The sequence below is a fragment of the Takifugu flavidus genome, chromosome 12, assembly GCF_003711565.1.
Source record: "Takifugu flavidus isolate HTHZ2018 chromosome 12, ASM371156v2, whole genome shotgun sequence".
Lineage (NCBI taxonomy): Eukaryota > Metazoa > Chordata > Actinopteri > Tetraodontiformes > Tetraodontidae > Takifugu > Takifugu flavidus.
Window position 1 is genome coordinate 4,999,895 of NC_079531.1, and position 27,090 is coordinate 5,026,984.

The 27,090-nt window shown below is 45.3% G+C and overlaps 4 protein-coding genes and 2 long non-coding RNA genes across 14 annotated transcripts in view; 3 read left to right on the forward strand and 3 right to left on the reverse strand.

The window, feature by feature from the left end:
- The window catches only part of nxn (nucleoredoxin), a 34,944-nt gene extending 29,754 nt beyond the window's left edge, over nucleotides 1–5,190 (reverse strand). Inside the window, exon 1 of the mRNA XM_057048704.1 lies at nucleotides 4,698–5,190. Coding sequence (XP_056904684.1) covers nucleotides 4,698–5,006 — 309 coding nt within the window. The 5' untranslated portion in view covers nucleotides 5,007–5,190. The remainder of the gene's footprint in view (nucleotides 1–4,697) is intronic.
- Nucleotides 5,191–5,726: 536 nt separating this feature from the next.
- Nucleotides 5,727–7,148, reverse strand: txndc17 (thioredoxin domain containing 17). The gene is made up of 4 exons (XM_057049282.1): nucleotides 6,869–7,148; nucleotides 6,584–6,665; nucleotides 6,078–6,153; nucleotides 5,727–5,981 (listed from the first exon to the last, which is right to left on the reverse strand). The coding sequence occupies exons 1-4, from the start codon at nucleotides 7,011–7,013 to the stop codon at nucleotides 5,913–5,915; spliced, it is 372 nt and encodes a 123-aa protein (XP_056905262.1). The 5' UTR covers nucleotides 7,014–7,148; the 3' UTR covers nucleotides 5,727–5,912.
- A 196-nt stretch (nucleotides 7,149–7,344) lies between these two features.
- kiaa0753 (KIAA0753 ortholog) lies at nucleotides 7,345–16,531 on the forward strand. 2 transcript variants are annotated; one of them, XM_057049280.1, is made up of 17 exons: nucleotides 7,345–7,584; nucleotides 7,768–8,178; nucleotides 8,290–8,557; nucleotides 8,648–8,757; nucleotides 8,834–8,896; nucleotides 8,970–9,185; nucleotides 9,273–9,444; nucleotides 9,866–10,053; nucleotides 10,210–10,331; nucleotides 10,677–10,832; nucleotides 11,235–11,324; nucleotides 11,626–11,773; nucleotides 11,846–11,989; nucleotides 12,206–12,287; nucleotides 12,442–12,562; nucleotides 15,128–15,361; nucleotides 16,242–16,531. In XM_057049280.1, exons 1-17 carry the CDS (start codon nucleotides 7,570–7,572, stop codon nucleotides 16,381–16,383), a joined length of 2,682 nt encoding a protein of 893 aa, XP_056905260.1. In that variant the 5' UTR covers nucleotides 7,345–7,569; the 3' UTR covers nucleotides 16,384–16,531. The 2 variants fall into 2 exon arrangements, with proteins under 2 accessions (XP_056905260.1, XP_056905261.1); XM_057049281.1 differs by having other exon boundaries at nucleotides 7,803–8,178.
- Nucleotides 16,532–17,849: 1,318 nt separating this feature from the next.
- On the forward strand, nucleotides 17,850–24,936 carry LOC130534757 (uncharacterized). Its single transcript, XR_008952964.1, has 5 exons — nucleotides 17,850–18,316; nucleotides 18,403–18,514; nucleotides 20,566–20,700; nucleotides 22,242–24,116; nucleotides 24,807–24,936. It is a non-coding gene; the product is annotated as an uncharacterized LOC130534757 (long non-coding RNA).
- LOC130534756 (uncharacterized) lies at nucleotides 24,455–26,304 on the reverse strand. Its single transcript, XR_008952963.1, has 3 exons — nucleotides 25,951–26,304; nucleotides 24,803–24,957; nucleotides 24,455–24,653 (listed from the first exon to the last, which is right to left on the reverse strand). It is a non-coding gene; the product is annotated as an uncharacterized LOC130534756 (long non-coding RNA).
- Nucleotides 25,224–27,090, forward strand: part of pitpnm3 (PITPNM family member 3) — a 48,282-nt gene continuing 46,415 nt past the window's right edge. For 3 of the 8 annotated variants that reach the window (XM_057049271.1, XM_057049273.1, XM_057049274.1), the window contains exon 1: nucleotides 25,225–25,821. In XM_057049271.1, the coding sequence (XP_056905251.1) occupies nucleotides 25,797–25,821 (25 nt within the window). In that variant the 5' untranslated portion in view covers nucleotides 25,225–25,796. Of the gene's footprint in view, nucleotides 25,822–27,090 lie in introns of all 8 variants that reach the window. The other 5 variants (XM_057049275.1, XM_057049277.1, XM_057049278.1 and 2 more) reach the window with 3 other exon arrangements.

Here is a 27,090-nt window from a genome sequence, read left to right on the forward strand (position 1 = left end):
CGATGGTTACGGGTGGTTACGAGTGGTATCGTCGACTGTTTTTATGAAAAATAGCTTTATTGCAGTTTAAAAACGTGAACTGTACAACAGATCAGAAATCAAATCTGGTCTTGGGCCCATTCTTTTTTGGGTTTTCCAACCCTGCTTTGGCTCCAGTTGATTGCGTCGTCTATCAAAAGCACCAAAGAAAGCTAAAAAGAGAAGTAAACGCATCCGTAATCTCTCTTCGAGGAAGCCGGCATCTATAATTGTTTGTGTACTTGTGTCCGAGTGTCGCCCTGGTTCCTTAGAAAGGATGAGACCTCCGCTGGTCCGTACAACAGGCTTAAGCTGATAAACCCTTTAATTCAACATGGCTGTGTGATCGGCCCCTTGCAAACAGATTCAGCTAAAAAAAGTAATCAAAGCAACGATTAGCCCCCATTGCAGAGGGAAAAGCTTAGCCGCCACGCAAGCTCAGCAGGGGGCCGAATGTCTCAACCGGAGATCGTGTCTGATGGCTTGAGTCTTTTCCCACCAGCACATTCCTTGGAACAACTACAGGAGGCGTTGAGCTGTTTATTTACCCGAACAAAGGAGACGGCTGATGGAGGGTCTCTCCCCCCCTTAGCACCCGTCATGAAATCACATAACCAAGCCCTTGCGAGTTTTTCCTGTAACTATTCCACCGTTTGAGGTCGGAAAACTCCAGAGGTACTCCTCTCCGCTTCCACAGCTGAACATCAGGATTCGCTCCGGTCCGCAGCGTTCTTTCAAAACCCAACAATAAAAAGTGGGATATGCGACAGGCTCCGGCCTTTATCCTTTCACAGATTTCCTGTTTCCTGAAAACAAGTCTGCGTTTGAGGCTAATCGCTGCTTAATATCAGAAGGGAAACGAGTGGATCAAACACTGGAATGGAACATGCCGCCCCCCCCGCAGAGGTTGTGTTGACTTTGTTTTTAGCAAACGGTTCCTTCTCGTCAGCACAAACCGGTTTCTTGGCAACGCCGTGGCAACATTTTATTACCCAGCGACGACCTCGAGGCTTCCCCACGAATGCCGTGGAGTCATGTGACCTCAGCGTGCCCGAACACGCGCGGGTACCATCTGGAGAATATCAGCACATCCACTTGTCCGCAGAATTATGCTGTGCAGCGTGTGAAACGACGGTCTGGAAGCAGGTGGAAATGTATCAAATCTGCACGTCACGAGATCTGATTCAACCAGAATTAAAATTCTTCTCCCCGAGCGTGATGGTTTTTCCTTTCAGAGCGGCCGCCTGTGTAGGCACCGGATCTCATTGGTTATGTGATCAACGCGGGACCAATCCCGCTAGCCATTTTCCACGCTGTGCTAAGCTAAAAGTCCACTGTATTGTTTCACATTCTGCCCACATGAAATAAAGATTAGAATAAAAGCATCAATATCGCGCTAATGCATCTTTTTATAAAGATGTGGGCCAGAACAGATGCCCATAAAGGTCACAGGAGCGGGGGGGGGGGCGCGTGCATTCTTTATGCTCTAAAAACACACCATCGCAGCTAAGTGCAGCCATTTTTGGAATTCGAATACACGATTCCAATGTAAGCTTTTATGTTACACAATAAGGAAGTATTTACACCTGGGGGGGGGGGGGGGGGGCATTATTTAAGCTGAATCAACATCAGCGAGATCATTTTTCCTCAATGCACCTGCAGCAGGCAAGGCATAATTCTGTGTACGAGCCGTCTCTTTTGTCCAGAGGGATTCTTTTCAGACACATGCAGGAGCTGTGGCAGCTCTTACACTTGGATGAAGTGTGTGTGTGTGTGTGTGTGTGTGTGGGGGGGGTGCAGTTGCATGGAATTTGAAGGGTTATCATGTGGGGTAAACTTGATGGCAGAAATTTTCATACTATGAATAAATTTCCATCATAAATTGACAGTGGCGCTCACTGACGGAGCAGATAACCAGGAGAAGATAGGTTTCATCGCCTTCCAGAGATAAGAGGAGAACCTGCAGAGCGCCGAGGTTCAAAGCCGGCGCCCGTCCTCCCGTCCTTTTCGTTTAACTCGGGCAACACGATCAGCAGTGGTGATGATGGCGGAACACAAAAGGGAAGAAACATTCAATCTAGGAGAGATAACAAAAGGGGGAAGAAAGACGGCTCTGGATGACGGGATGCCCCCGGGGCAACTCTGCTGTTATTATGTTGGAAGAGGACGGCTGAGCTGTGGCGTGGGGCAATTAGAGACCTGAGGATGGAGTGGGGGGAGGGTCCGGGAGCAAGAACCCTCCGAAGAAAGGAGAATCGAGCCTTCTGGATCTGACAGCAGCATGAGAGGGGGCGATTTATGACCTGCAGTAACAACTCTGGGCTTCTTTCCATGGAAAGGAACCGATATTGTGTGATTTCTGCGTGTTTCGAATGATTTAGCTGCTAAGTTAAGCAAGAGAGAGAAAGAGTCACCGCAGCCTGTGCCAGAGACATTAGCCGCGTCTGTTGTCTTCAATTTCACTCTGACCGGCTGAAACCGAGAACAAGGCAAAGGTGCAGAGCGCAGGGAGACGGTCCCGGTTCAGCGCTTCCTGTTTCTGCTGCAGCTGGAACAGGAAATGGGTTTTTAGGGGGCGCCTGGCGAACGTTTCCCCAACCCTCACGTGTCTAATCTCAACCTCTGGACCTTCCTGAAGAGATCCAAGCTACACCATCAGGTCAACAACATGCACTATCCTGAACGTACACACACACACACACACACACACACACACACACACACACACACACACACACACACACACACACACACACACACACACACACACACGTTTTCTGGGGGTGTGGGAGAAATGTGGTTTCGTGCAGTGCCAGAAGGGCCAGACAGCCGTCCAGCCCCACACATCAAGCACACCTCCTCTCACTCGCGGAGAACGTGCCCGTCAAGGTTCGACAAACACCTGTGCGTGTTGTCACTGCGGAACCTGATCGGTCGTGAGCGGGAAGTATCGAATGAGAAATGAGCTTATCAATGGGAAAAATGTCGTTCAAAATCCCAAAATGCGCCTTTTATTGTGTCGTTTCTGAGACGAGCGGTTCTTAAAGCCGGGCCTCGTTTCAGGGGAGCGCAAGGCTCTCCTGTCTTTCTGTCTTTAATCAGGAATATTATCTCCACTTCATGGAATAACAGACATTTCCTGCCACGGAAAAAGCCCACGGTCAGGCACAAAAGCCTCCGATGAGAGGTAGGCCGAGCCTGTGCGATGAAAAGGAGGGTGGAAGAGGGGAGGCGCAGTCCAGGCTTCTCCCCGCTGCTGCTGCTGGGCGGTGGGGCTTTGAAACATGCGGGGCGAGGAGGAGATGGGCTTGGCCTTCCGCCGCGGAAGAGCCCGAGTCTAGAGGCGAGGGGACCCTTTAGTCTCTGAAGACCCGGAACGTCAACAGAGCCGAGCAGGGGAGGGGGGTCAACATTAAAATGGTGCTGACCCTCATCAGCCACCATAGCCCTCACAAGCCCCCAGAGGTTGAGGAATCAACGGGGGGTCTCGAATCATCTGCCAGAACACGTCATAACACACAATCTGTACAGTATATGGAGGGACGGTTGTAGCCTATAGATGTTGATGACTACAATGTAAAAGAACAGGCAGTAACAATGGCAACTACAGGCCTCTGCGACACACACATGCGCGCACACACACACAACGCTGCAACGCTTTTTTCTCTCTATTCTGTCAGCCACAACCAGCACAGCAACAATGGTTCTGGGGTGTTTTCCTGCAGAGAACAACACTGTTGCACTGCGACCCTCAGACAACAGCAGAACCCCCCACCCGCCCCCCCCCCTTCCCAGACCTCATTACGACTGAAATCATCGCCGAGAGAATCCGCCTCGTCCAGGCGCAGAAGGGGTCAGGCGGCATGACCTCTCAAAAGGTGGCGAGACAGGAGAGATGCAGCGATTTCAGCGTGTTTACAGACAAAATGCAAACTGGGTCTCCTTGGAGTGTCAATGCGAAGCCCCAAATATTTTAGATAATTGCATTTAAAATGTGTTCTGAGCAAATCAGTTTGTTTCTTTGATACGAGACTTCATACGTGCTTTGTGATTTTACCTATAATTTGACTTTTTTCCTATTTTTATTTGAAAAGAAATTAAATATTTACCTTGGCCTATATATAAAAAAAATCTATTTTTGGCAAATTATGGTGTATTAATTTCTGAAAAAGAGCCCGAGAAAGTGTTAGAGGACAAAGCTGGAAGCTCTAAATTCTTGAGCTCTGATGTCAACACTGATAGTCAAATTAAATAAAATCATTCTTCAGATTGAGTACATCAATAATAAACTGTCACCTGAACAATGGAACTTGCATAAATAAACGTTTATTATTCTACTGAATTACCTAAACAGCCACATTTAGGTCCCTTCATCAAAATTTCTCCTAAATCTAAAGCTTTAATTTTAATCGTAATCTAGTGGTGGATAATTCCATTGATTTTAATCTATTCTGACTGATGTGTTCTGCACAACTTTATAATGGTCATTCAGTCCGTTTGTATAAAGCTGACTTTGGACTTGAGTTGCTCTGATTGTAGAGCTGGAAGGGAAACCACACTCACCACCCGGTATGAAACTATTTCCACCTGTGCGGTGACAGAGGCCCCCGGGAGGCGCACAGACCGCTTTAAAGGGCCAAAAGAGAGAATAAGTACTAATCCAGGAGAAGCAGACTCACCTTTTTATGTCTGTCTTTGAAAGGTAAGGCAGGCCACGGCATCTCCTGCAAAAAGTCCTGCCAGTGTTTCTGGTCCTGGTCAGACGAGATGAAGACGATTTCCAATTTGTCCTTATGTTCCGACGCCTTTTTGAACCTGCTGTAGAACTCGCACAGGCTGCCGTTGAACTGTTTGCACGGCGCGTTCAGGCTGCAGCCGAAGAAGAGCCCGACCAGGGAGAGCTTGGCGCCCAGCGCCTGCACGTCCACCTCGGCTTTCTCGCCGTTGACGAGCCGCTCCCCGAGAAGACTCACCAGAAACTCCGACATCGCGAACGCGCAGCCCCCGAACACACAACGTTACCGTCAGCCGAGGCTGCTGAAATGCATGCACCCGCTGTCTTCAGGCGGCACCCTGCACCGATTTCACCTCCAATTTGAGGATTTTGTTCGCGCTGGCGGCCCCTGCGAAGCGTCTCACCGCTGCTCGTCCTCCGGTGTGAGCTCTGTGCAGGAATGTTCTCCGCTTAATCACTCCAGCTACAGCACTCCCCCCTCCACCACCACCACCCACCCACTACACCAAGAACATGACATTTGAGAATGAATATTATAAATAGCTAGGCCTCAAAGGATTTTTAATATGGCCTACGTGGCATAGATAAATTAAATGTAAGGTTTGTTCAAAGTATAAAATAAAACCACATGTTAAAATAGTGAATTTGTTTAGGCTTATATCTTGTTTGGCTTTTTATTCTTACCACCTGCTTCAAATGTCTTGGTTTATTAAGATTTGATGAGAAAATGTGAAGAAAATGTGCAATTCAAACGCACAGACGCGCCTTCACATTGCCCCGCGGATGTGCTGACATCTTGTGGCCACAGTGAGGAAGTGCATCGGGTTACGACAAAAAGAAACATTTTAGTTTGAGTGTTTTAATATTTTCCGTGAGACTACAAACTTAGAAATATTGTTACAAGCGACAAATTATTAGAAAAAAGAATGGCTTTAACTGCAAGACATGAGAAATCACACAAACCTGACAAAAATCATTTTTACAGCAGGTTTATTCAAGCTTTTAATATGATTTTATGAACGATTAGTGCTTAAAAAGTCAAAACTCCACATTTAAATTTTTATTCACAGGATGCAGTACATTATAAAACAATTTTGACATTTATTCTTTAGGTGAAGAAACTTTGAAAGTCTGAATGATGTAAAGAGTGCAGGATCCCTCAGTCCTCCGTGAACATCATCCTCACTAGTTCTGCTTTGAAGCACTTCTCTTCCACCAGCTGCTGAGGCTAAAACAGGTTTAATAAGCACAAGTGCACGACAAACTTAGTAAATGACGTCCATCAGGTCAAAAGACAGAAAAGCACACAAAAAAAAGCTCTTACTGTGCCGCATTTGAGCAGAGTGGGAACTCCAGTCAACTTCCAAATTTTCTTGAAGTCATTATTTTGATCCTTCCAGCTGAAGTGTGGGGAAAAATATGAAAAGAAATTAGTCTGGGGAATGGAGAAGATAGATTTCAGCCTAAAATTTATGATGCAGATTTTCAAAATATCTCTTCAAATATCAACAATTATTTGGATTCTGAATTTATATGTTGTTTTTGCAATTTTGACTGAGGTCAGCAAAAATTACTGAAATAAATTCTTTTCATCATTTTGCATTTATTTCTATCTGTTTTACAATTGTTTTTCTATATTAATAATTGTTTAGAGCTTAATCTAAATTGATACCAACCTATATTTAATTCTTAAATTATTAACTCAAACAACAAACATAGTAATTGTAATATATAACGAACATCACCCTAACTTTAAAAAACGGAAATCAGTGCACATGATTTGAGTAAATCACACTTTTGTTATGCAGGAATATAAATGAAAACACTGACTAAGTTCTTCCTCCAACTTGACAGTAAATGAAGACAGAGCCTTCAGGAAGATGCTTCAGTTCTCCTCTTACCACGGGCTCGGCTAGAAGGGAACCAAAACAGAGTGAAACAATTTAATATGAAAACAAACATGCATTAATTCTGACTGAATAAGACGTCTACGTGTAACCACAACTGTGACGATCATGGTTTTGCAACACAAAATCGCAACACCAAATATTTCGATAAAAACCACAAAAAGACATTCATATGGACATACTCATATGGTGAATTAGATTAAGTCACCTTTCACACAGTCTGGACACCAGCTGTTCCCATGATCGTCTTTATCGCCAGAGAAATATGCAAAAATATTCTTTCCATCTCTTTCTGTCACGGCTTTGCAGAATTCTTCATAGCCACGAACGTTAACTTCTTCGTAATGGGACATTTTTCAAATGCTGTCTTAATAAACAAATGCAGAATTCAAGTCCAAGTGTGAAAAACTCACTGCATCAGCAAACTTACTCCTTAGACACGGCGTAGAACGACTCAAATATACCTACCCTACTTCCGGTAAGTGCAAAGGCTCTTAAAGTGGCAGCGCAATTTACAATTTTCACCCTTCCGTTAATCATATAAACACACGTTTACGTGGTTTAGTAACATTATTTCGAATTTATACTAAATCAATATTTTAGTAGCACCATAAACTTTTTGCGATTTAACATAATGCGGTTGTTGGGATGTTTGACCTCTTGGAGGATCCGTACTTGGTTCAACCCACTTCCGGATAGCGGCGGTTTGTTGTCACGGCGGCGTTTCGAAAAGTTTTGAAAGAAATTCGCTTTATTATCAAGATTAAGTCTTCTTCCATTTGAAAGCGTATGCAACATGTTCTAAAATAGGAAAAAAACTTTTTAATTTGATTTAAAATGTATAAAATGGTTCCGTGTTTGCTTCTTTTGAATTATTTACGTGCAATCGCATGATATTTACCAGCCCAAATGTCACAAACTAAGGTAAATAATACTCCTGTTGAAGTTGGCGCATTTTGTGTTTTTTAAGATTACCACCACTACACATATTTGATGTTTAATCCATAGCGGTCAAATTAGATGAATCACTAAGTGTTGAGAAAGGGTGAAGATCGCAGAAATGTCTTTCGCCTCATAATGGAATATTTTGTATATTATGCTCCACAGCTATTGTTTAATGAAGCCATCCCTGCACACCCCAGAAACCGTGCCATCCGAGTACCTTTACCAGGCCCCATCGTGATAGAGAATGTGGGTGAGGAAAAGCCCACGAGTTCTGACAGCTACTGGGCCGGGCTTCAGAGGCTTGTCCAACTGAGGGATCTGCAGCTTCAGCCAAGGGTCACCCATCCTGTGTTGATCGAGCGGCTGCTTCCAACACCAAATGAAGAGGAGACCGTGGAGAATCTCCGAAGCGCCGTCCACTTCTCCTTTCTGTCCGAGGAGAGATTAAATGCTGCTGTTAAACTGGCTAAACGAGACCTGAGACGATGGCACCGGGAGTCGCTGACCAAATCTCCCGCCAAAGCCTCACAGGAAGTCGACCTACTAGAAACAACTGGGGTAGAGGAGCATCAGGTAACTTTTCTGCTGATATAGAGCTTCATAATCTATTGTTAAAGCATTGGTAAATGTTGCTCATCACTTTAACTGTCAGTGGCTCAGTTTTTTCTTTTGTTGCTATTATAGGAACAGGCAAACTCTCCAACTACAACAGAATTAATGGCCTCGAGAGCAAAAAGCAAGCCAAGACAACTAGGAGCCAAATTGTCTGTGCAAACACCACAGAAGAACTCAGTTTCTTCGATGTTTCAGTTTGACTATTCACCCCCAACCAGAGACCCTGGGCCAACACAGTTAGAGGTAGATAAAACAGGCTCCTTAAGCCAGGAGGTTCAAAAGCTGCTCAATGAGCTGGATGGTTTTATCCAGAAAGTGGAAGACCTTACCAACAGAGGTAAGTCATAATAACTGTTTTATGGGACCTCTGTCTTCCTCATGCAATGAACACAGGTTCTCAGAAAATCTATTATTGCTATTTAAACAGTCTCAATCCCAGAGGAACCACTGGAGCCTGAAGAGCAACAAAAACTGGAAACTCGCAGACAGAAGCAGGTGGCTCACTCAGCACGCATCGTCTACGTGCTCCAGCAAAAGGTATTTGTATGGCAAAATCATTTGAATTGATCCTGTGTCGGTGACATTATATCAATGTGTATTTATTTTTTCCAAGGTGAATGAGGTACAGGCAGATGTCAGAAAATTCCAATATCAGAAAGTATGGGAGAATAAAAAGGTACAGTCTTCTCTGAACTCTTAGATATATATAGTTGTGGTGAAATTATTGAATGCTGTGTCTATTCTCTCAGCCTATTATAATAAACAGGCTTGCAGCCCTCCACCGTGGGACACTCAGAGCCTTGCGGGTTATTATCCATCAGCTTTCAGATCATGGAAAAGTGCCTTCATATCACAGAGAGCTGGTCCATCTGATTCAGCAGCTCTCTATCTGCTCAGCTCAGGTCAAAGAAGAAGGCAGTTCAGCTCTGTCTGAATCAGCCCTCCAGGTCATACAAAAGCTTGAGGTGGGGGTGCAATTAACGATATTTCATTTAATTGACAATGTGCAGCTTATTTGGTTTTCTCATTTCCTTTGCTGTTATTCCTTGCAGGTTTTGAATTCTGCCCTTGGTAAACAAGTGTTTAAAATCAAAAGGCTGCAGGTTCGAACATGTCCGCCACACAGGAAGTCTCCACGACGCAGCTCCCCGCCCATGAGTGCACCCAGGAGTCTCAGCAAGTCACCTGTTCGAGAGGCTCGTAAACACGCGTCTTCCAGAAGAGGTGATCACGCTGTTGGTTTCTGCTCATGTAACAGATTACATACTGAAATGTTGCAGGATTAAATCAACACTTCAAAACTGCATAAAACTGCTCCTTCAGATCTAGAGTTTTTCTTATTTATTGGCCTCCCTTTGTATTTAAATCATGATAAAATGAAGAAAGAACAGCAGGTAAATAAAGAACTCTGTCCCCTGCTGCTTAATCTTCTGAGCATGTATTACCTGCTGGCTCCTATTATACTTAAGGGGCATCTTGAGACAGAGGCCCCTTGGAGTGAGTTCTAAATGCATCTAAAACTCCATGGAAACAAAATGAGGCCACCAAGTTGTAAAGGTGCTGATCGAGAGCCCTCGCCAATGTAATGACGGATGATGTAATGACCTGACCTTTCTATTGGATTTCTATATTTATATCTCAACAGATAAACAGGTGACCATACGGAAGCCTAAAACTAGTTCTCAGAAGCACCCCAACAGAGGCAAGGTCCTCCAGGCTGGTGTAGAGTGGCTTGTCCACCAGAGGGAGCTGCAGAGAGAAGCTCGCTCAGACAATCGGCAAAGAAAAGTGACGTTACAGCCTCTGGCTGTCAAACATGACATAAATATGAAGGTAAATATGGACAAAGAATGAATGATGCCTTATATTATACATGTGTTTTGCTACAAGCAATGTGCTTTATTATTAAAATCAAACTGATACACTCTAGGCTTGTGTAGAGAAGGAACCCCCATTGTTCACTGAAGACATTTACAACTTTTTAAACAGAAACAGCCGGCAGGTTTTCAGCAGGCTACAGTCTCGTCTCAGCTCAGGGTGAACCAGCCCCCGCAAAAAGAGCGTTCTGTCCCATGGAAGCCCACATCCCCTCATTCTCCTCCTCTGCAAAGGTAAGAGTTTTATTTTTATTATCAGATTCTCTGGAACCTCATTTGCACTTTGAACATTGTGTAATCCAGGTTTGAACTGTAGTATGAGTAGAACTTAAGCCTCAAGATAACCTTAGATATGATGCAAATCAGTCAAAAATATGTAGCAAGTAGGCCTTTACTCTAAATAATGTAAATACTGTAAACTAGAATCTTGTCTCTTCTTTGTGTGATCATGAACTCTTCACCTTTCTTGATAATTAATTTCCGAATTTTCCCATGATGCATTTCCCCCACCATCCCTAATGACTTGCCTCAAGGGTTGAAGTGTCAAAGTATTTTAATCATTCCGCTTCATGTGTGCAGATCGCCTCCAAGGAGGCTACCAGAGCCGCGGTGTCTTTTCTCCCCCACAAAGCTTTCAACCAGCCAGCCAAAGCAGACGGAAGCTGCAGGATCAGAGACCGAGCAGCTGTCGTTAAGCACAGAAACGAGGCAACAGGCTCACAGAGAAGCATTGAGGTGGTGCTCATACATATTTTAATATCACACAGGTTCATTTTTGTTTTGTTCATCTTAGAAATATCAGGAATGAGACCAGAGCATTGACATGAAATACAAATGTATCTACCAAGTATGTTCCAGCCTTACACAGGCAATCTTTTTACACGTAATTGAAAGTTAATTATTTCCCATAAATCAATCCCGGGAGCTGCTTGATTGAAGCCGTTTCTGTTTATCAGAATAGCTTGTCCGTTTTCACGCGGATTGAGCGACTCTGATTAATCAATTCAGGATTCCTGCCTTCGTGTGCTGCATTTAATCAAGGTCTCACAGCTGGATTTTACAGATGAGGCTCCTGCAGTATGCATGGGAAGTTGTTAACTGATCTTCAGTTTTGCTTTGGGGTTTGATGACTCACAGGGAGGCCTGGCTGGGAAAGATGACGATGCAGAGACTGGATCAGCTCAACCAGCTGAATAACGAAGTCACTGAATGTGTTCAGAAATTAAGGTGGAGTATAAATAAAGTGGAATTAGAGAGAAGGCAGATTTAAAGCTATATGTTTATGAAGCAAAGAAAATGTTATTTATATACTTTAAACTGGAGCTTTTAGGTATGTTAGACACTGAAATCTATGTTGTATTTTTTTCTCTCTTCCAATTTGTTAAAAATGTTTTGTTTTTCGGTCATCTCAATTAGTTTTTCGATGTAATGTACTATACAATATATTTCGCACCACAGCTTTCTTTGTTTCGGGTTGTAATGCTAGTTGGGAAGTAAGAAGCTCCATAACGTGCATTTTGGTTGACAGGTCTGAAGTTCTTTCACCAACGCAGTGGGCAGAGAGAGCTGAGCAGCAGGTGAGAGAGAGGATTCAGCCTCTTCTGGACGACGCACGGGAATCGCTGAGGAATCAACCTGACACGAATGCAAAGACGACTGTTGTCAATAACACAGAGGTGGGGGCAGAAATGGGCTAGAATTCTATATTATGAGTCTTGTATATTTGGTACATATGTACTTCTCCGTAGAGGGCAGAGCCTGTTGAGCAGCTGAGCCATGCCCTGCCAGGGGACCTCGTGAAGAACACGTGGAGTTTTGATCCAGACACACAGTTGGACTGTCTGCAGGACCCCACCCTGGAGAACATGCTGCTCCGTATTGAGGAGATGCAGGTGAGAGCTACTTTGCAGAATCCTGACCCTGACAACACGGTCAGCCCGGAAAAGGCCGGAAAAGGTCACCTGTGATCGAGCTGGTATTTACAGCCAGCTTCACTCCTGTGTTGTTTAGTGATAAAGGCGGCTGCCCCTCGTGACCTCATTTGAAGTAGTTGACTACAGGCAGGTGGGAGAAATGGTCCTGAGATTTGCTTCTGTGTGTCTGGGCAGAGAGAACAGGATGAAGTGAGGAGACGCTGTGCTTCTATAATGTATTCGGACCCTCTTTTCTGGGACGCACCAGGAGCAACAGGTAAAACATAACGGGTGTGTTCAGAGAAATCACTTCCCAATGTGTCCTGTAGGTGGAGAGAGAGTGCTACAGTCAAGAGAGCATGCCATCCTGACTAACTCTCTCCCATCATTCTGCTTCACCTTCCTCTTCATCCTTTCTTTGTTAACCCCAGGAGCACAGAGCCGTACTCCAGCTTCCAACACAGTCTCACCTAAGCCAATAAGACTCACCATGCCAGTGCTGCAGCAGACCCCCGCTGCCAATATTATCCTGGAGAAGCCTGTAGATACTGGGTGAGCATGTTTTGCATTTACTGTACACTCAACCTGTGAAATTCTACTTGAGATCACACGTTCTCTACCAGCGCAACCAATTGAGTTTTTCATAACAATCTGAACTATCTCACGTTTGATGAAAATTCTGTTATCATCGCACCCAGACTGTAGCATCGCTCACATGAGAATAGAGAAGAGAGGGCCCTGTTTCGATTGGAGAATTATCTGGATACATTTCCTGAATTCAGCTCTATTCATCGACGAAACCCTTTATTACATATTTATGTTCAAGAGATCAGCACATCTGCTGTGCAACTGCACAATCCAAAATATCTTATCTTAATTTTATTCACGATTCTGTGAATTTCTGCATTTTTATCACTCCTAAATTCCGTGGATCCCTCTAGCGCCCCCTGGTGTCCCCCTCCACTAGGCCACGACCCTCACTTTGAAACCCACTGCCTTAAACTGATATTGTGTTTTCCATAACAAAATACACAAAGGAAAAATTTCTCCCTGGGGAAATACTACCGACTGACAATGTCTAATGAAGAGAAAACAATTTACCACAAAAAATAAAACTGACTGCCTGCTGCATTTACCAAATTGATGCTAACCAACATGCTTGTTGCTGTCTGCACACTGAAGCATTTGTCAACACGTATCCCTCATGTAGGACAGATCAGAACGTGTCAGTTCCACCAGAAGTAATGAGATCTTAATTTCACAGTTCAGATAATTGAGAAATGAAAGCTGACAGTTATTCTCCATCTGCATCCTGAGGAAATGAGCCGCATTACTGTCCAAGACGAGAGTCTGGATCAAATGTCTAATGACACTGTTGATGCAAAGCGATAATTAGTCAAGTTTATCAGCGCTCATGCTAATATTTGGGCAGCTGCTAACAGTTAAGGTGATATATATGTATTGTTTAAGTTTCACTATTTTTAAAAGGGAACCCTGTCGGATCAGAGAGAAAAATCCTCCCCAATTGCATCTTTTTTCTGTAAAAGAGCTAAAACTCCTTTGGTGCGTACTGTAGCAGATGGAGAGATTTCAGTGCGCGGGGGTGTAGTGCAGAGTCTCTTGTCATTGTTCATAACACAGAATTTTCATCTGAGGGGGCTGCAGGAAAACAGAATTATGCATGTGTTCATGCCCCGCATGTGCAAACATGGCTGGAGGGTTTTCAGTGACTGATAGAGACACAGGTGGGCTGGTGTTCATAGCACCTCTGTGGCTTTCTTTAGAGTTTAAAGAGTGGGAATGGGGGGTTGGGGGGGCAGTCTTCAAGTGTAAGCGATTTACGAACAGCTTCGTTGTTCATGGAGGATTGTTATAGAAGATTGTGTGGTGGTGGTTGTTTACCTTTTCCATTATTGTTGCGCAAAGGCAATTTCTTACAGTTCCACAAAAGGTTTAATAACGTTTTATCGAACAGTGGGGGGAGCAGAAGATAAGATTTATGTACCCGTGATGCACAGATACCGATTGCCCCGTCTGCTGCTTGACCCCATCTACTTGTCAGACAAATCAATGATGATTAAAGTGAATTCTTTTAAAAAAAAATCCAGCCCATTTTGCCTTGTTTGCTGCGTGGCAGACCGAGTAACTGATGTGCTGCTCAGTATATTTATGCTCCAAACAAGTAAAGAGGTCTCTGTGTGAGTCCCTTCACTGTTTATCCTCTGCTGTGTCATCATACTTTTTAATGCAGTCCTCAAGATATTAAGGGATTAAACCGATGTGATGTCTTAGTGGCGTTACTAATGTGTTTGGGCTGAGCTATTTTGCCTGTTAAATCTGATGTATAGAGGAGAGGAGCGATTCATCCAGGCAAAATAAAGAAACAAACACTCTCCCTCGTGAACAAACAAGGTTTTAATATTCACTGTCCTTTAGGCCAGAGGCAGGATAGATTACACCTCTAACACGCATCCAGTATTTGCTGTTAGTCTGTGATTTTAGTATTCTCTTTTACAATTACTGTATATAAAGCATCAACCTTGCTGATGATTTTCCCTGGGAATTATTATCAAGGAAAGAATCCTGGCTGCCGCATTTGAATGCAGCACAAAAAAAGCATTAGTGCAGATTTGAAAGGTACCACATCAGTCCTCAGACACACATCATACTGTATATCACCCCATTTCACACCAGAAATGGGGTCTAGAAACTCACAGAGTGTCTTGGCACTTGGATATTCATGGGTCTCCAGTGGTTTGTAGCCCTCACACTCAAACCAGATTCAAGTTGCGTCGAGGCGGAGCGGCACAGCAGAGAGGCATTTTGCTTTGGGAGCGCGGTGCTAAATATAGCACAGAGAGCGCCATCTCAGGAACCAGAATGATTTGTCCAAACAGAGAGGATTAAAATGCCAAACCACGGCAAAGCCCAGCTGAGCCCCCGACTCCGTTCACACAGAGGGAAGGTGAGAAAAATCACCTGCTTCCGGACAAGCCTCATAGATTTACGGTTGGCCTCATCGCAGGCACAGGGAGGGTCTCTGGCCAATCTCTGTGCTGCTCTTATCATTCTATATAAACTGGGGAAAAGTCACTGGAACATCCTCTGTTTCCTCAGATACAGTTTGTTGTCGGACAACAGCTTGTCAGAGGAAGCGTCCCGAGATGAACAGCAGCTCAGAAGCAGCCTTGCGTTCCCAGGCCCTGCGGAGGGGAGCAGGACGGCCGTTATCTCCCTGCCAGGCAGCGCGCTGAAAAACATCCGACGGTACAGAGAAAATTACGAGGCCTACTTGCGCACCGCGGCTCACGAGGCTGTCGGCAGCATCAACCCCTGGGCTGTAGCGGACAGGTATATCTGTGTTTTTAAAAGAATATTTATGCTTTGTTTCTCTGTCTGCTTCTTATCCTGGCTGGCTGTGAAGTTCTCACTGTAAAGGGATCACCCAGAGGCGATGGACTGCACCGTGGCCCTGTAGTATTTCCCATTACTTACAAATATAGACGCTATATCGTGCTACAATTTGACAGTTTCTGGTTTTCAAGCATAATAACTGAAGAAAAATCGGGATAAAATTGCATGCTGTGAAGTATACCCTCTGATATTCCACTACAGAACACACACATACAAAAAAAAGAGCTGTCAAGAAAATGTTATGGCCGAAGGGCCGGGAATTAAATTCCAGGGAACTGTTCAAAGAGTCTTCCAGAAGTGGAGGCAAAGTGGGAGATGGGGACCTGACTGATGGAACTGCCGGCGGAGGAAAGCTGGGTTAATCACATGCAGGGGTTTTCCCTAATGTTTGAAAATGAGGAAATGGGAATCACGGAGCAGTTGGGATGACTGTGCCCTTGTGCAACACAAGTGTCTCCACTCGCGTAGTCAGGACAAAAACACAAGAAAGACTGTGATGGAAATTTCATGCTCCTCTGTCTGCCGGCTGTAGGACGTAGCTATATGTTATTTATGTTTTTCATGTGAATCCTGTTTGCTGCCTGGCTGCTGGGAAATGCCGGTTGTGAGACATTGGAGGCGGATGCTCCACCAGCCAAAACCATGCATCATTTAGCTTCTGTTTAAAGAGCCAAGGAGCCTGAGGAGCCTGTTTATATTCAGTTGATAATAATTAAAGCTCTAAGTACAGGTTTATGCGTCATTAACCAGAATAAAGCCGACACAAACACCCGTCACAAAGCCCTTTTAACGTTTATTTCCCATTGTTGCCCCACAGCCTGGCGGAGGAGTTGCTGTCAGAGGCTCTGGCGGAAGTCGCAGAGGAGTTTGAGAGCATTATGGGAGAATACGCAGAGGCCGTCTTCACCTCTGAGTTCCTGTCGCCGGCCAGATCACCTCCTGCTTCAGTCAGTCAATAGGATTTTAACATTTCAAACTCCCAAAACACAAATGTGTTGACAACTGACTCTTGATTGTTCAGCGCTATCAGCGCTATAATTTTAATTTTTATAATCTCTGGTTTTATTTTGTGACTAATGATGGTTATTAAATTGTGATTATGAGTCATCTTTTGATGGAGCCTTATTAGACCTTTTATTATTGCCCTCATTGTGAACTGAGTTTTAAACCTCCTTGGGATTATTCACACCCGTACCATCTGCTTTTAAACTGTTTCATTTTTTAGTGTATAACCAGAGCTGTAATCTTAGGTGGTTAAAGATAATCCTAACTTAAACTACCTATTTTTATCTTTCCTTTCCACTGCTTTTGTGGATTTCTGTATTTTCTATCCCCCACTGAGCCCAACAAAACTACGGCCACCAGTCCACAGACTGGGATAATGGCGCAATGTGCAGGTTCCTTCTGCAGAATAAAGAACCTGTTGTCTCTTTGGAGCAGCCTGAAAGGTACAGAGGGGGCACGCGCAGATGTGCCCTGCCAGTCACTGAATGACTGCTGTTTGATGACGTGTGGATGGAGAACTAGTTTTGTATGGGAAGACATTTTCAAAGTGCAAAAAGGGCTTCATTTGCTGTAAATATTGCATTTTGTGATTTTCCTGCCTCTAAAAAAGCTGAAAGCTGGACATGGCTTCACAGTCTGGAAGTCCCACACTTGCATTAATAATGAAATTGAAGATTCTGCTGTCTTTTGTAGGTCAAAACCTGCAGCAACTTTCAGTACAACCCATTTTATTGTATCACTGAACTTTAAACCATCTTTATGCAAGCACTTAATAATAGGCAACTTTTTACAGGGATTGGCTCCAACCACCTTTCTCTCCGTGCAGAAGGGGGATTCTGTCCCATCAGACTTTCATCGCACATCTCTTCCAAGGAGACCTTGCGGTCACAAGGATTATGCGATCATTTCTTTTTTAGTGATACCCAAAAACATCCATCCATCCATCCACTCATCTCACCGCTGTTTGACCTTGATGTTTTTTCTCTGGCTCACAATGGTAGAAATCAACAATTGATAAATGAGCAGCCCCCACGAGGGGCTTTTGTTTAAAGTACTGAAAATAGGTGCGCTATTAATCTCTGCTTGAGGAATGGCTTTAATCAGGCAGCTCCAGGGATTCATTTATTGGAAAGAATTAACTTTCAATTATGTGTACGAAATATCGCCTGAGGTTCTGCACCAGTGAGCTCTGACACAGAGGTTAGAAATAACTCATCTCTGCAGAATCCATCAATTCTGCTCTCCTGATGCCGTATTTGTGGCGGTAAATAAAGCAGTTTATCAAGTACAGTGAGAGTAAAGGCGACGTTTGGTGAGCTGCCGACGAGAGGTGCTGGCCTGGATCCAGTCCTGCTCCTCTCAGAAGGCGCAGGAGCAGGAACGCCACCAGTCGTCAGTTGGCGACAAAGACGGGCGGCTGGCAGGAGGATCAGATGCGGCAGACGGAGGAGGCGCTCTGTCAGACAGCAGTGACAGCGAGGGGTCTGTGTCTGACAGCAGCGGGCTCACTCTCGGCAGCATGGTGGTCGCGAGGAGGTCTGTTCTGCCAAAGCGTTTAAACCATTCTGACAGCGGAAAGACTTCACAGAGCAGCATTTTTAGGATTTTCCTTCATAGTTCATAGAGAATTGTTTGAAGAGGAGGCCACGGCATCACACTAAATGGCCCCCATTGCTGTCAGGGATTTAATCCAAACTCACTAAATGTGGAGCAGGTCAGCTCCACTGAAACCTGCTCCGGTGAAGCAAACGGTGGCATATTTGCCAGGATTTGTCTCCATTCCTGTAGACAGACGAGTGGGTGGTATCAAGGAGGCGAAGGCGAGAGCTGTGCCGCAGAATCCCGAGAACACGGTCGGCCAGGAAAAGGTCACCTGCGATCGAGCCGGTATTTATAGCGCGCTTCGGTCTGGTGGTGTTTACTCATGCGGCGTCTGCTCCTCGTGACCTTTAACCTCATTTGAAATGGTTCAGCACAGGCAGGTGGACAAGATGGTTGTAAAATGTGTTTCCTGAGCAAAGAGAACAGGAAGTGAGGAAATGCTGCACTTCTGTCTCTGTTCTGGGACCCAGGCAGGAGCAACAGGTGGGTCTATTTGCACTTAAAACTATCTCTGATGTGTTCTGAAGGTGATGAATAGCTTTCCACACCACATTTTTACATAGTTTTTATTAGTATTTTGAAATAAAACATCTAGGTCCCTGTCGAAAGTCCCCACAGAGATCCTCCGCTCTTCGGCTTCAGCCGCATAAACCCTGGAAGTAAGTGAGGCAGGGTGTGAAAGGACCCTGTTGACAGGAAGTTGTTGACAGAGTTGTTTCAGCAGGACACCGGAGCTAATAAATTCAAACCGCAGCCATTAGCACATCCAAAGTACCAGGGTCCCCCTGGTACTAACTGGCAGAACGACAGTGACTCATATATCACATGTCCACCAAACCTGTGTTTTAAAGCAAAAACAAGAAGTCAAGCAACAAGTCTGAATGAAAAGACCGCGTGAGTCCGCAGACTTGTGCTGGTTTCAGAGGTTGTGTGACCTTGCGGCGTCATCTGTGAGCTGCCTGCTCATTTTGTCCACACACATCCTTGAATCCCAGTGGCTTTAAACTCAGCCCGGCCTGCCGGCTATTATAGCTGCACCATCAGCATCCACCTGAATCACGTGACTGGCTCCATCCCAATTCGTTTCAGCCCAGTCAATAAAACAAGGTTTCCCGAGTTTATGAGTTGATTTTTGGCTCATAAATATTACCGAGGGCTTGCATCAGTACATTTCAGACCACCTACTGCTGCAGCGAGTCTCCTTTCAATTAGCTGCTCCACTCCTCCATAACTCCCGTAATAATGAAAAAGAATTTTTTAATATTGTCCCTCGCAGTGGGCGCGCCTGATTAACTGGCATGGATGGTGCTTCTGTTCGTGCTGTAGCCATCCTTTAAAAGCCCTCCCCCCAAAAAACCTTGATAACCATTCAATGACCTAAATGGACTAACTGTACTGTCAAATAATGCATTTGTGTGCCAACAGAATATTGATGCACAACAGAGTTCGCTTCCCTCCTTGTGGGGACAGAAACTGGCATCAAAGTGTTTGATGTTGACCAAAGAGGTTGGCAGTTGGGAATCATCCGGTTCGAGGCAGAATTGTTTCATCCAGCTGCTTTATTGAGTCGGCTTCCTGTGCAGAAAGCTGAACTTTCAGGAGGATTGGTGTCGTCCCCTTTTACGTTAGAATAGCGCGATAAGTTAGCCGCCAGCATCCTGAAATATTTTAATGTCTCGCTCCTTTGATATATTCTGTGGGCTTCATTATTAAATCACAAACAGGGTGAGTTGAGGCGGGGCGGCACGACAGAGAGGCACTTTGCTTTGTGAGGGCTGTGCTAAATATAGCACAGAGAGCGCCATCTCAGGAGCCAGACTGATTTGTCCAAACAGAGAGGATTAAAATGCCAAACCACGGCAAAGCCCAGCTGAGCCCCCGACCACGCAGAGGGAAGGCGGGAAAAAGCACTTAATTTTGTACAGGTCCCACAGATTATACTCCTTAGCTTCATACTGTAGCAGGTGCAGGAAGGGTCTCTGGACAATCGCCGCCCTGCACTGGTTAGTCTCATCTTCCCTTTAGTCACCATTAACACTGTTTATGCAACATCTACCTGCAGGTCACGACACCGTCAGAACCCCCCCCCCCCCCGGGCTGCTGCAGAGTGGTGGTCAGCTGACAGCTTCTGTATTTCAAAGCTGCTCATTAGCCATCCTTTAAACAAAGAAAACTCATGGTTGAATTAACAAACGCAATGGAAAACCAGGATTTTTTCCCCTGCCTTGAATGTTTAGAAAGGAAATGCTCGCTCTGGGAGGATCATGCAGGGGTTATGGTTCACTTTGTGGGTTTCTGCGTTTCCCTCCCACTCACTAGTTTGCATATTTCGCTGAATTTTTAATCTGCTGCAGTGTGGCCAACTAATTGTTGGGACCACTTACTAAAGCCAACGTTTTGACTATTCTGGTCCATCCAAAATATATATTTTACGTCAGCGATGATCAAATCTATGGAACTCCAACTATGAGGATTTTGCCGATAAACTGTGGAATCGCCCCCCGTTTCCACTCTCTCATTCTGTCCGATATCAGTGAAGCATTGGAGCCACAGTCGGGAGAGAATCTACCCAATTATCTCGAAGCTTCAGAGAGAGAAAACACCCACGGAGTCACGAACACCCCCTGCTAGTCTGCCGCGCAACACCGACCTGTCTGCATGATCAGATGGTAATGAGCAGCCTCTGTTGTTGTCACGTCAACCTTCCCAGTAGATGTTGTTGATTCTGATTTTAATAGGAAGACGGAGGGAGAAAAAACTTAAGTCTAGAAGAACTTAAGAACTTAAGTCTAGCCAAAAAAGAGGGGGGGGCATTAAATAAAATATGATGACTCACACTGCGGCAGACGCCGTGACTTGCAGCACTCCTTCACGGTTACAGTTTAGTTTATTGTGTCTGCTCATATGTGCTGAAATGGTTGAGCTTAAATTGGGGGTGGGGGAGAAGTTCTGATCCATCGTCTGTATGCTGCAGCCACACCTCCGATTTATTAGGGCCTTTGCATTAAGCTGCGCACCAACATGACCCTCGTTAAAAAGAGTTATGGACACTGTTAGGTTCTAACGACCTGAAACATGAGAAAAACAAATGAGGCAAAGACAACAGTTTTGAATTTTACTTGCAAGAACGGAGAGGTGTGCTCAGTTACAGATCTCCAACACGTTCTGACGCACAACTTCCGCCATCCTTCTTTCATTGAAATTAGGAGGTCCCTAGTTACACAGAATTCAAATGTGCCTAAAGGGAGGGGGAAACACAAGATAACAGGTCCCATACAAAGCAAAAGACTGTAAATCATAATGGTGAGATTGTACGTACAGTAGGTCTTCACTGTTTTGATTAGCTTAGCTCGTAAACAGCACATTCTTCCATATCGGACAGATTAAAAGAACAGCTCCTGTGTAATGCCCTGCAGCTCTGTCTCCAGTCAATGTCACTTCCCCACAGCAGCTGCATTTCTGTCGCCCTTGACCAGAGAAGTACGAGTTCACACGTCAAGCATCATGAACATTAAGCATTAGCAAATAATAAGAAACATTAAGTAATGAGAATCAATATAACAAGAATATAACAAGGTAAAAGCAAATAAGAGATAACTTTAATATAATGGATCTAACACCCACCAATGCATCTGTGCTATGAATGTCAGACAATGTCATTAGTTGGCTTCAATGCTTTTTCTAAGGAGTTGCTTTGAGTCATTTCAGAGCATAAAAGATGATTGACAGCTGTGGGATCCGAACCCTGGAGCTCCAAATGACACCAGAGGTCCAGATCGATTTTTTTTACACCAGATTTTCAGGGGAAAAGTCCAGGATTTCTGGTTTTAGTTTTGAATTGAAGTGTAATATCTGCCTGTTCCCAGAACACTACTTGCATTCGGTTGAATTTAGATTGCTTTCGTTCTGAGCGGAGCTGTGGCAGATGAGATTGCGGAGCAGCACAGGCGGACATTAGTCAGGTTAATCTTTATTGTTCATCTCTGCCAATTCCACTGGGAAAGTTAGTCCAGTGTGGCGAGACCATTACAATATTAACGGGGGGGATTATAAGATTATCATCCTCTCTTTGCACTTATCTCCACTCTCCTGAGGATTACGCTCGCCGTTCTGACATCGGAATCTAAAAACAAATTAATTGCATATGGTGTCGTCCAAAACAGCGCAGCTATTCTGTCTTCATCCTTTTTTTGTAATCTGAAGTTGTCAGAGCAGACTGGAAGCCCTGCAGATGGCCGAGGGGACGTAAAGATGTGCCAGGACCCTCCTTTGACGGGACAGGAAGTGACTGGAGGAGTTAGCCCCGGCCGGGCTACACGTGGGCGTCTGAATCTGTGCCGCGCTTTCACAGGCGCCGACACGGCGTGTGTCTCTTCAGTGGGGGGGGGGAGCATGAAGAGCGATCCTCAGGCTCAGAGAAAAGAGAAGCACTGCCTTCACACTGGCACTGAGGGGCTTCTCCCACTGGGGAGTCAAACATAAAGCAGAAGCAGCTTTGTTCATTTTTGAAAGATAACCTACATAAATGTTTCATTTTAATGACTCCGATTTTTTTATAAAAAAGCCTTGACTATTCTTTTTTTCTTCTGTCTGCTGATACTAAACTGTGGACCTTTGCTGATTTGCATTCACAAACACAGTTAAGAGTTAGCAGTATTTTTACACGGTGTTATCACAGGGTGCTCTGTCAAGGGTCGACCTTGATGCCAGCATTTGCTGCTTATCAGAGTCCCTTTCAGACAGGACAAAGTATGATGAGAGTTCCATTCATGCTATAGGTGGACCTCCCAGGGTCAGTGAATCATAGCTGCTTTGAGGCGTTTGGGCCCCTTTTCTATCTGCTCAAGTCAGATGGAATATTATTACTGGCCGTGCAATCGCCATCTGTTCAAGGTCAGAGTTAATGTTCCATTGTCCTGAGGATCTTCGCTGTATGGAGCCACAGCGCGCTAATGATCCCCTTCAGTACATTCAGCACATTTAGTTTTGCGATGTGGGGGTCACAGAGAGTCACATCTTAGCTCCATTGACATTGGGTGTCTGGAGGGGTTCTAGGATGGGGCAGTTCATCAGGGATCTAAGCTAGCCCACAAAGACACAGAAGGCTTTCAACTTTAAAACCCAGGAACTTCCTGCAATTAATATATTACCCATAGACTTAGTAATTTAATTATATTATGACGAGAATAAATGGAACATAATAATCAAGTCATTCACACTTGTGGGGTATTAGCCTCTCCAGTTCAATAATGCTAATGCTCGGTTTATCCTGCAGCAGAAACGAGAGTGTCAAAGGGTGTCAGATCTATTGGTGCCCAGCCCAGGTTTGCTGTTCCTCCAGGAGACAGGCCAGCACACCCAGCAGGAGGACCTTCTGGGCACCCCCTCAGATGTAACTGCTGTTTGGCACCAGGATGAGCTCCCAGGACTCTGTCAATCCATGTACTGGCGAAAGGATCACGGGTGCCTCCTTGACAACTCTTGGCGCAGAGTTTGTCAGCAGTTCCTGGCTGGTGGGGGGTGCGGGGGTGGGGTGTCACCGGCGGCTCTCCTATTTCCCAGACCTGAAACCAATCTAACACCTGCATCACTGCAGCCAGGCTGCATCACAGACTGTTCAGGAGATTATTGATGTCCTAATCCAGGTGTGGGAGGAGATCTCCCAGGGGTCCATCCCTTATCTCATCAGGAGCGTCTGTGTTATAGAGTGCACACAGGCACATAGAGGCCAGACATACTACTGCTCAAGATTTTTATGGTCTTCATGGCTTGGTTGAACTTTATAATCCCTGATGTCATAAATTGATCGGAGGGACAGAATCTTCTAGCTTTTATTATGTGATCATGGGCTTGTTGTCAGGCTGGTAGTCTTGGAAAGGTGGGGATTTCCCTTTGCTCATTTTCCTTACTGCGTATGTGCCTAGTAGAGTTCATGATGTTGCGTGCACATCTCTTTCCGGACACGAATTCAGCCTCAGGCATTTTCCTCTATCAATATTAATTTATGTGAATCCAGTTGTCAGATGTCACTATGAACAGAGGCATGGCTCAGAGACCATATTAGTCGACCATTTGAAGCAACTGGGTAAAGAAAGAGAAGAACAATCAGCAGATGAAGCGTCGGTTTGATAAAAGACAATCACCAAAAATGTATGTTTCTGTTAAATCTGCTCATGAAAACATTTATATTACTGATGTGTTTGTGTGCTTTTACTTTGAACAATTGCCTACATGCAGACTGATGCTTTTGGAAATTTATTTTAAAGGTTTTGGGACTATCTGTCAAGAGCTGTATGAATGTTGATATTTGCGGAGAGCAATCAAACTCTGAAACTCTTCTGAAACTCGCGGAATACCAAATGGATCTGCTCGGAAGGAAAGAATGAAAAAAAATCAGCAACACTTCTTTCCATTTCTGAGGCGCCGTGTGTTTGGGGACAAGCTCCCAATTGGCTGTTAACTTGCGGACTACACAATTACAAGCCCCGGCAATAAAAAAGGGAATTAGCATGAAATGCGCTCATATGCAAAGATGTTAATCATTTCTCCTGCGAGTCGTAAGGATTGGTTCCGGTGCGGCTGATGTCGTTATTCCTGGTTGTTTAGCTTCATCTTCCTGCAGCTGTGACATTGGAAAAGATGTGCTAACAAGGTCAAAACTGGGTTGTTTTTAATTAGAACTAAGGATGCTTTTATGTGCAACCCCCCCCCCCCCCAAAAACAAAACAAACCAGCAGATTACTAATAAAGCTTTTGGAGTTTGTGTGCTACCTAGGAGCCACCTGATGCTGCAGTGATGGATAGTTGACAGGGGGCCATAGCTCCCCCCCAGAAGCTGCAGTAATTTATTGCCCCTCTGCTCTTCAACCTCGTGTCTTTTCCATATCTTGCAGCAGCAAATTAATTAGGGAAGAGCCTGTACAGCACTGTCGGATTGGCATTGTTATGATTGCATGTGCATTGGAAGCTGTTTCACATGTTTAATTCATGCAATTTTCCCGTGAAATCATGTAGATAGTCTTCTATTCGTCAGCAGCATGGATATACATCAAGTTTGCCCCAAGATCTATTTCATATGCATGTAGATCGACGCACCTGCTGAATGTGTTTTCTGAAATTTGCATATGCTCTTTGCGCATCCCACCTCGCTTAAAGGAAAATGTGCTGGTTTGCAGTGTGACATCACAGCGACTTGACGGAATTAACCAATGTTAAAAGGAGTCGTAACAACAATCTTGTGAAGTCACCTGGAAAGCCGATTTTTTTGCCCACTGTGTATACTCATTCAGTCTCATTTTGGGTGTTGGACGGACGCCCTTGAGTCGTGCAGCGCGCACCGCTGGAGGCGATCGAGCTGCAGAGCTCAGAGGAACTCCGGCTTCATAGCGGACAGGAGTCAGAAGCGAGAGTTGGGTGGGCAAGACATGTGAGCCAAGTCTGCACAGACACACAAAGTATGTCTGCAGCAGAGGCGCGTCGACCCTCTGAGAGATTTGCCAAAGGTGACTGAGAACGGCGCAGAGGATCCTCCCGATCTCCTACTGCGTCCACGTTTTCGCTCCTTTATCATCGTCTCCGCGCCGATCGAATCGCTTCCCCCACGCCTGCTTCCAGCCTCCCATCTGCCGAAGCAGGCGTCAAGGTGCAGCGGAGCAGGAGGATGGAGGAAGCGCCGCTTTAATCATCCCTGCGCAAAAACCGGCAACGACGCGACGGACGGACGGGCGAAAGATAGAGAGACAGAGAACAAGAGAGAGAGAGAACCATGTCAAAGGAGCCGAGGGGAAGAGGTAAGAGTGCGCGCGTGCTTCCCTTCGCACGGGTTTATGACGAGTGCGTCTCGTGCCGAAGGTTGTTGGCGCGCGTGGCGGTGCGTTGGATGGACGGCAAATCTGTTGGAATGCGCCGCGGTCACTCACCGCGGACCTGCGTGTGTCAAACACTCCGGTCACCGTCCGCCAGACAGGCTGTCCTGTTCGCCTCTGTGCTCGCAGGTGTTGCGGCAAAGTGTTCGGCCCGGCAGGATTCTGCGTGGCGGCGCGGGGGGTGGGGGGGGAGAAACGCAGGAAAACGGCTAATTGGCCAAATTACGTACAGCTGTTGTGAACCGCACACCTGCAGTCTGATGTCACCGCTGGCAGCCGCCGAGCTGCCGTCTACGCGTCGAGATGATGCTATTTTTAGTAACACCTACAAAAATCACAATCCGACTGCAAAGTTAAAAATAAAGTGGAAATAAGAATAATATATCACTAGTGGCGCGCAATGTCGGAGAGGGAGGGCGACTCGGAGTTCATAACGGGGTTGAGTGATATTTTATAATAGCAGGTTTTCACCCACATTATTCATTCTTTTACAATCACAGCCCTTTGAAGGAGGGAGATGTTAATTTGTTGCACATTATGTTGCTGCTCCAACGGGCCACCTGTTGCAATAAGCCTCATGGGTTTCCAGTTTTGGGATAATGGCACTAAGTCATGATGGTGCCCCAAGGAGGGAAACTCGCAGAGTTTTTCCTGCGTCCGTACACATCCGGGCTGCTGCCGAGCCTTTGAGCAAGCGGCTGAAAGATTCAGGCTCCTGTCCGTGCGATGTGACCTTTGTGCCGACTCTGACCTTTTCCATGAGTGGGAGGAAAAACACCTGCGGGGAAATATCAGATCACTAATAACATCAGATGGGCCACGATTGGGAGCTTTGATTAAATGATTGCAGATTCTAATCATGAGTGGCACCCTTAAATACATGTTTTATCCCGAGGGCTGGGATCATGCTGCGTCTACTGATTTTTGCTTAAATCCCGGGCATAAACACCTTTCAGCGTTCAAACGCACCTTTGCTTCAAACGTGTTGGCAGCTGCATCTGCAAGGGCGTATCCAACATTTTCATGTGGAAAACCAGAGTATGACCCCGATCCTTCCCGTCTGATCAGGGATAACCTCTTAGAGTTTCCTTTTTCTACTCCCTAAAAATACCCCCCTTTTTCCTGGAGCCGTCCCGATCCACAGACCTCGCCCTCGCGGATGTGACAGCGGGGTGTCAATCGTTATGATAATGG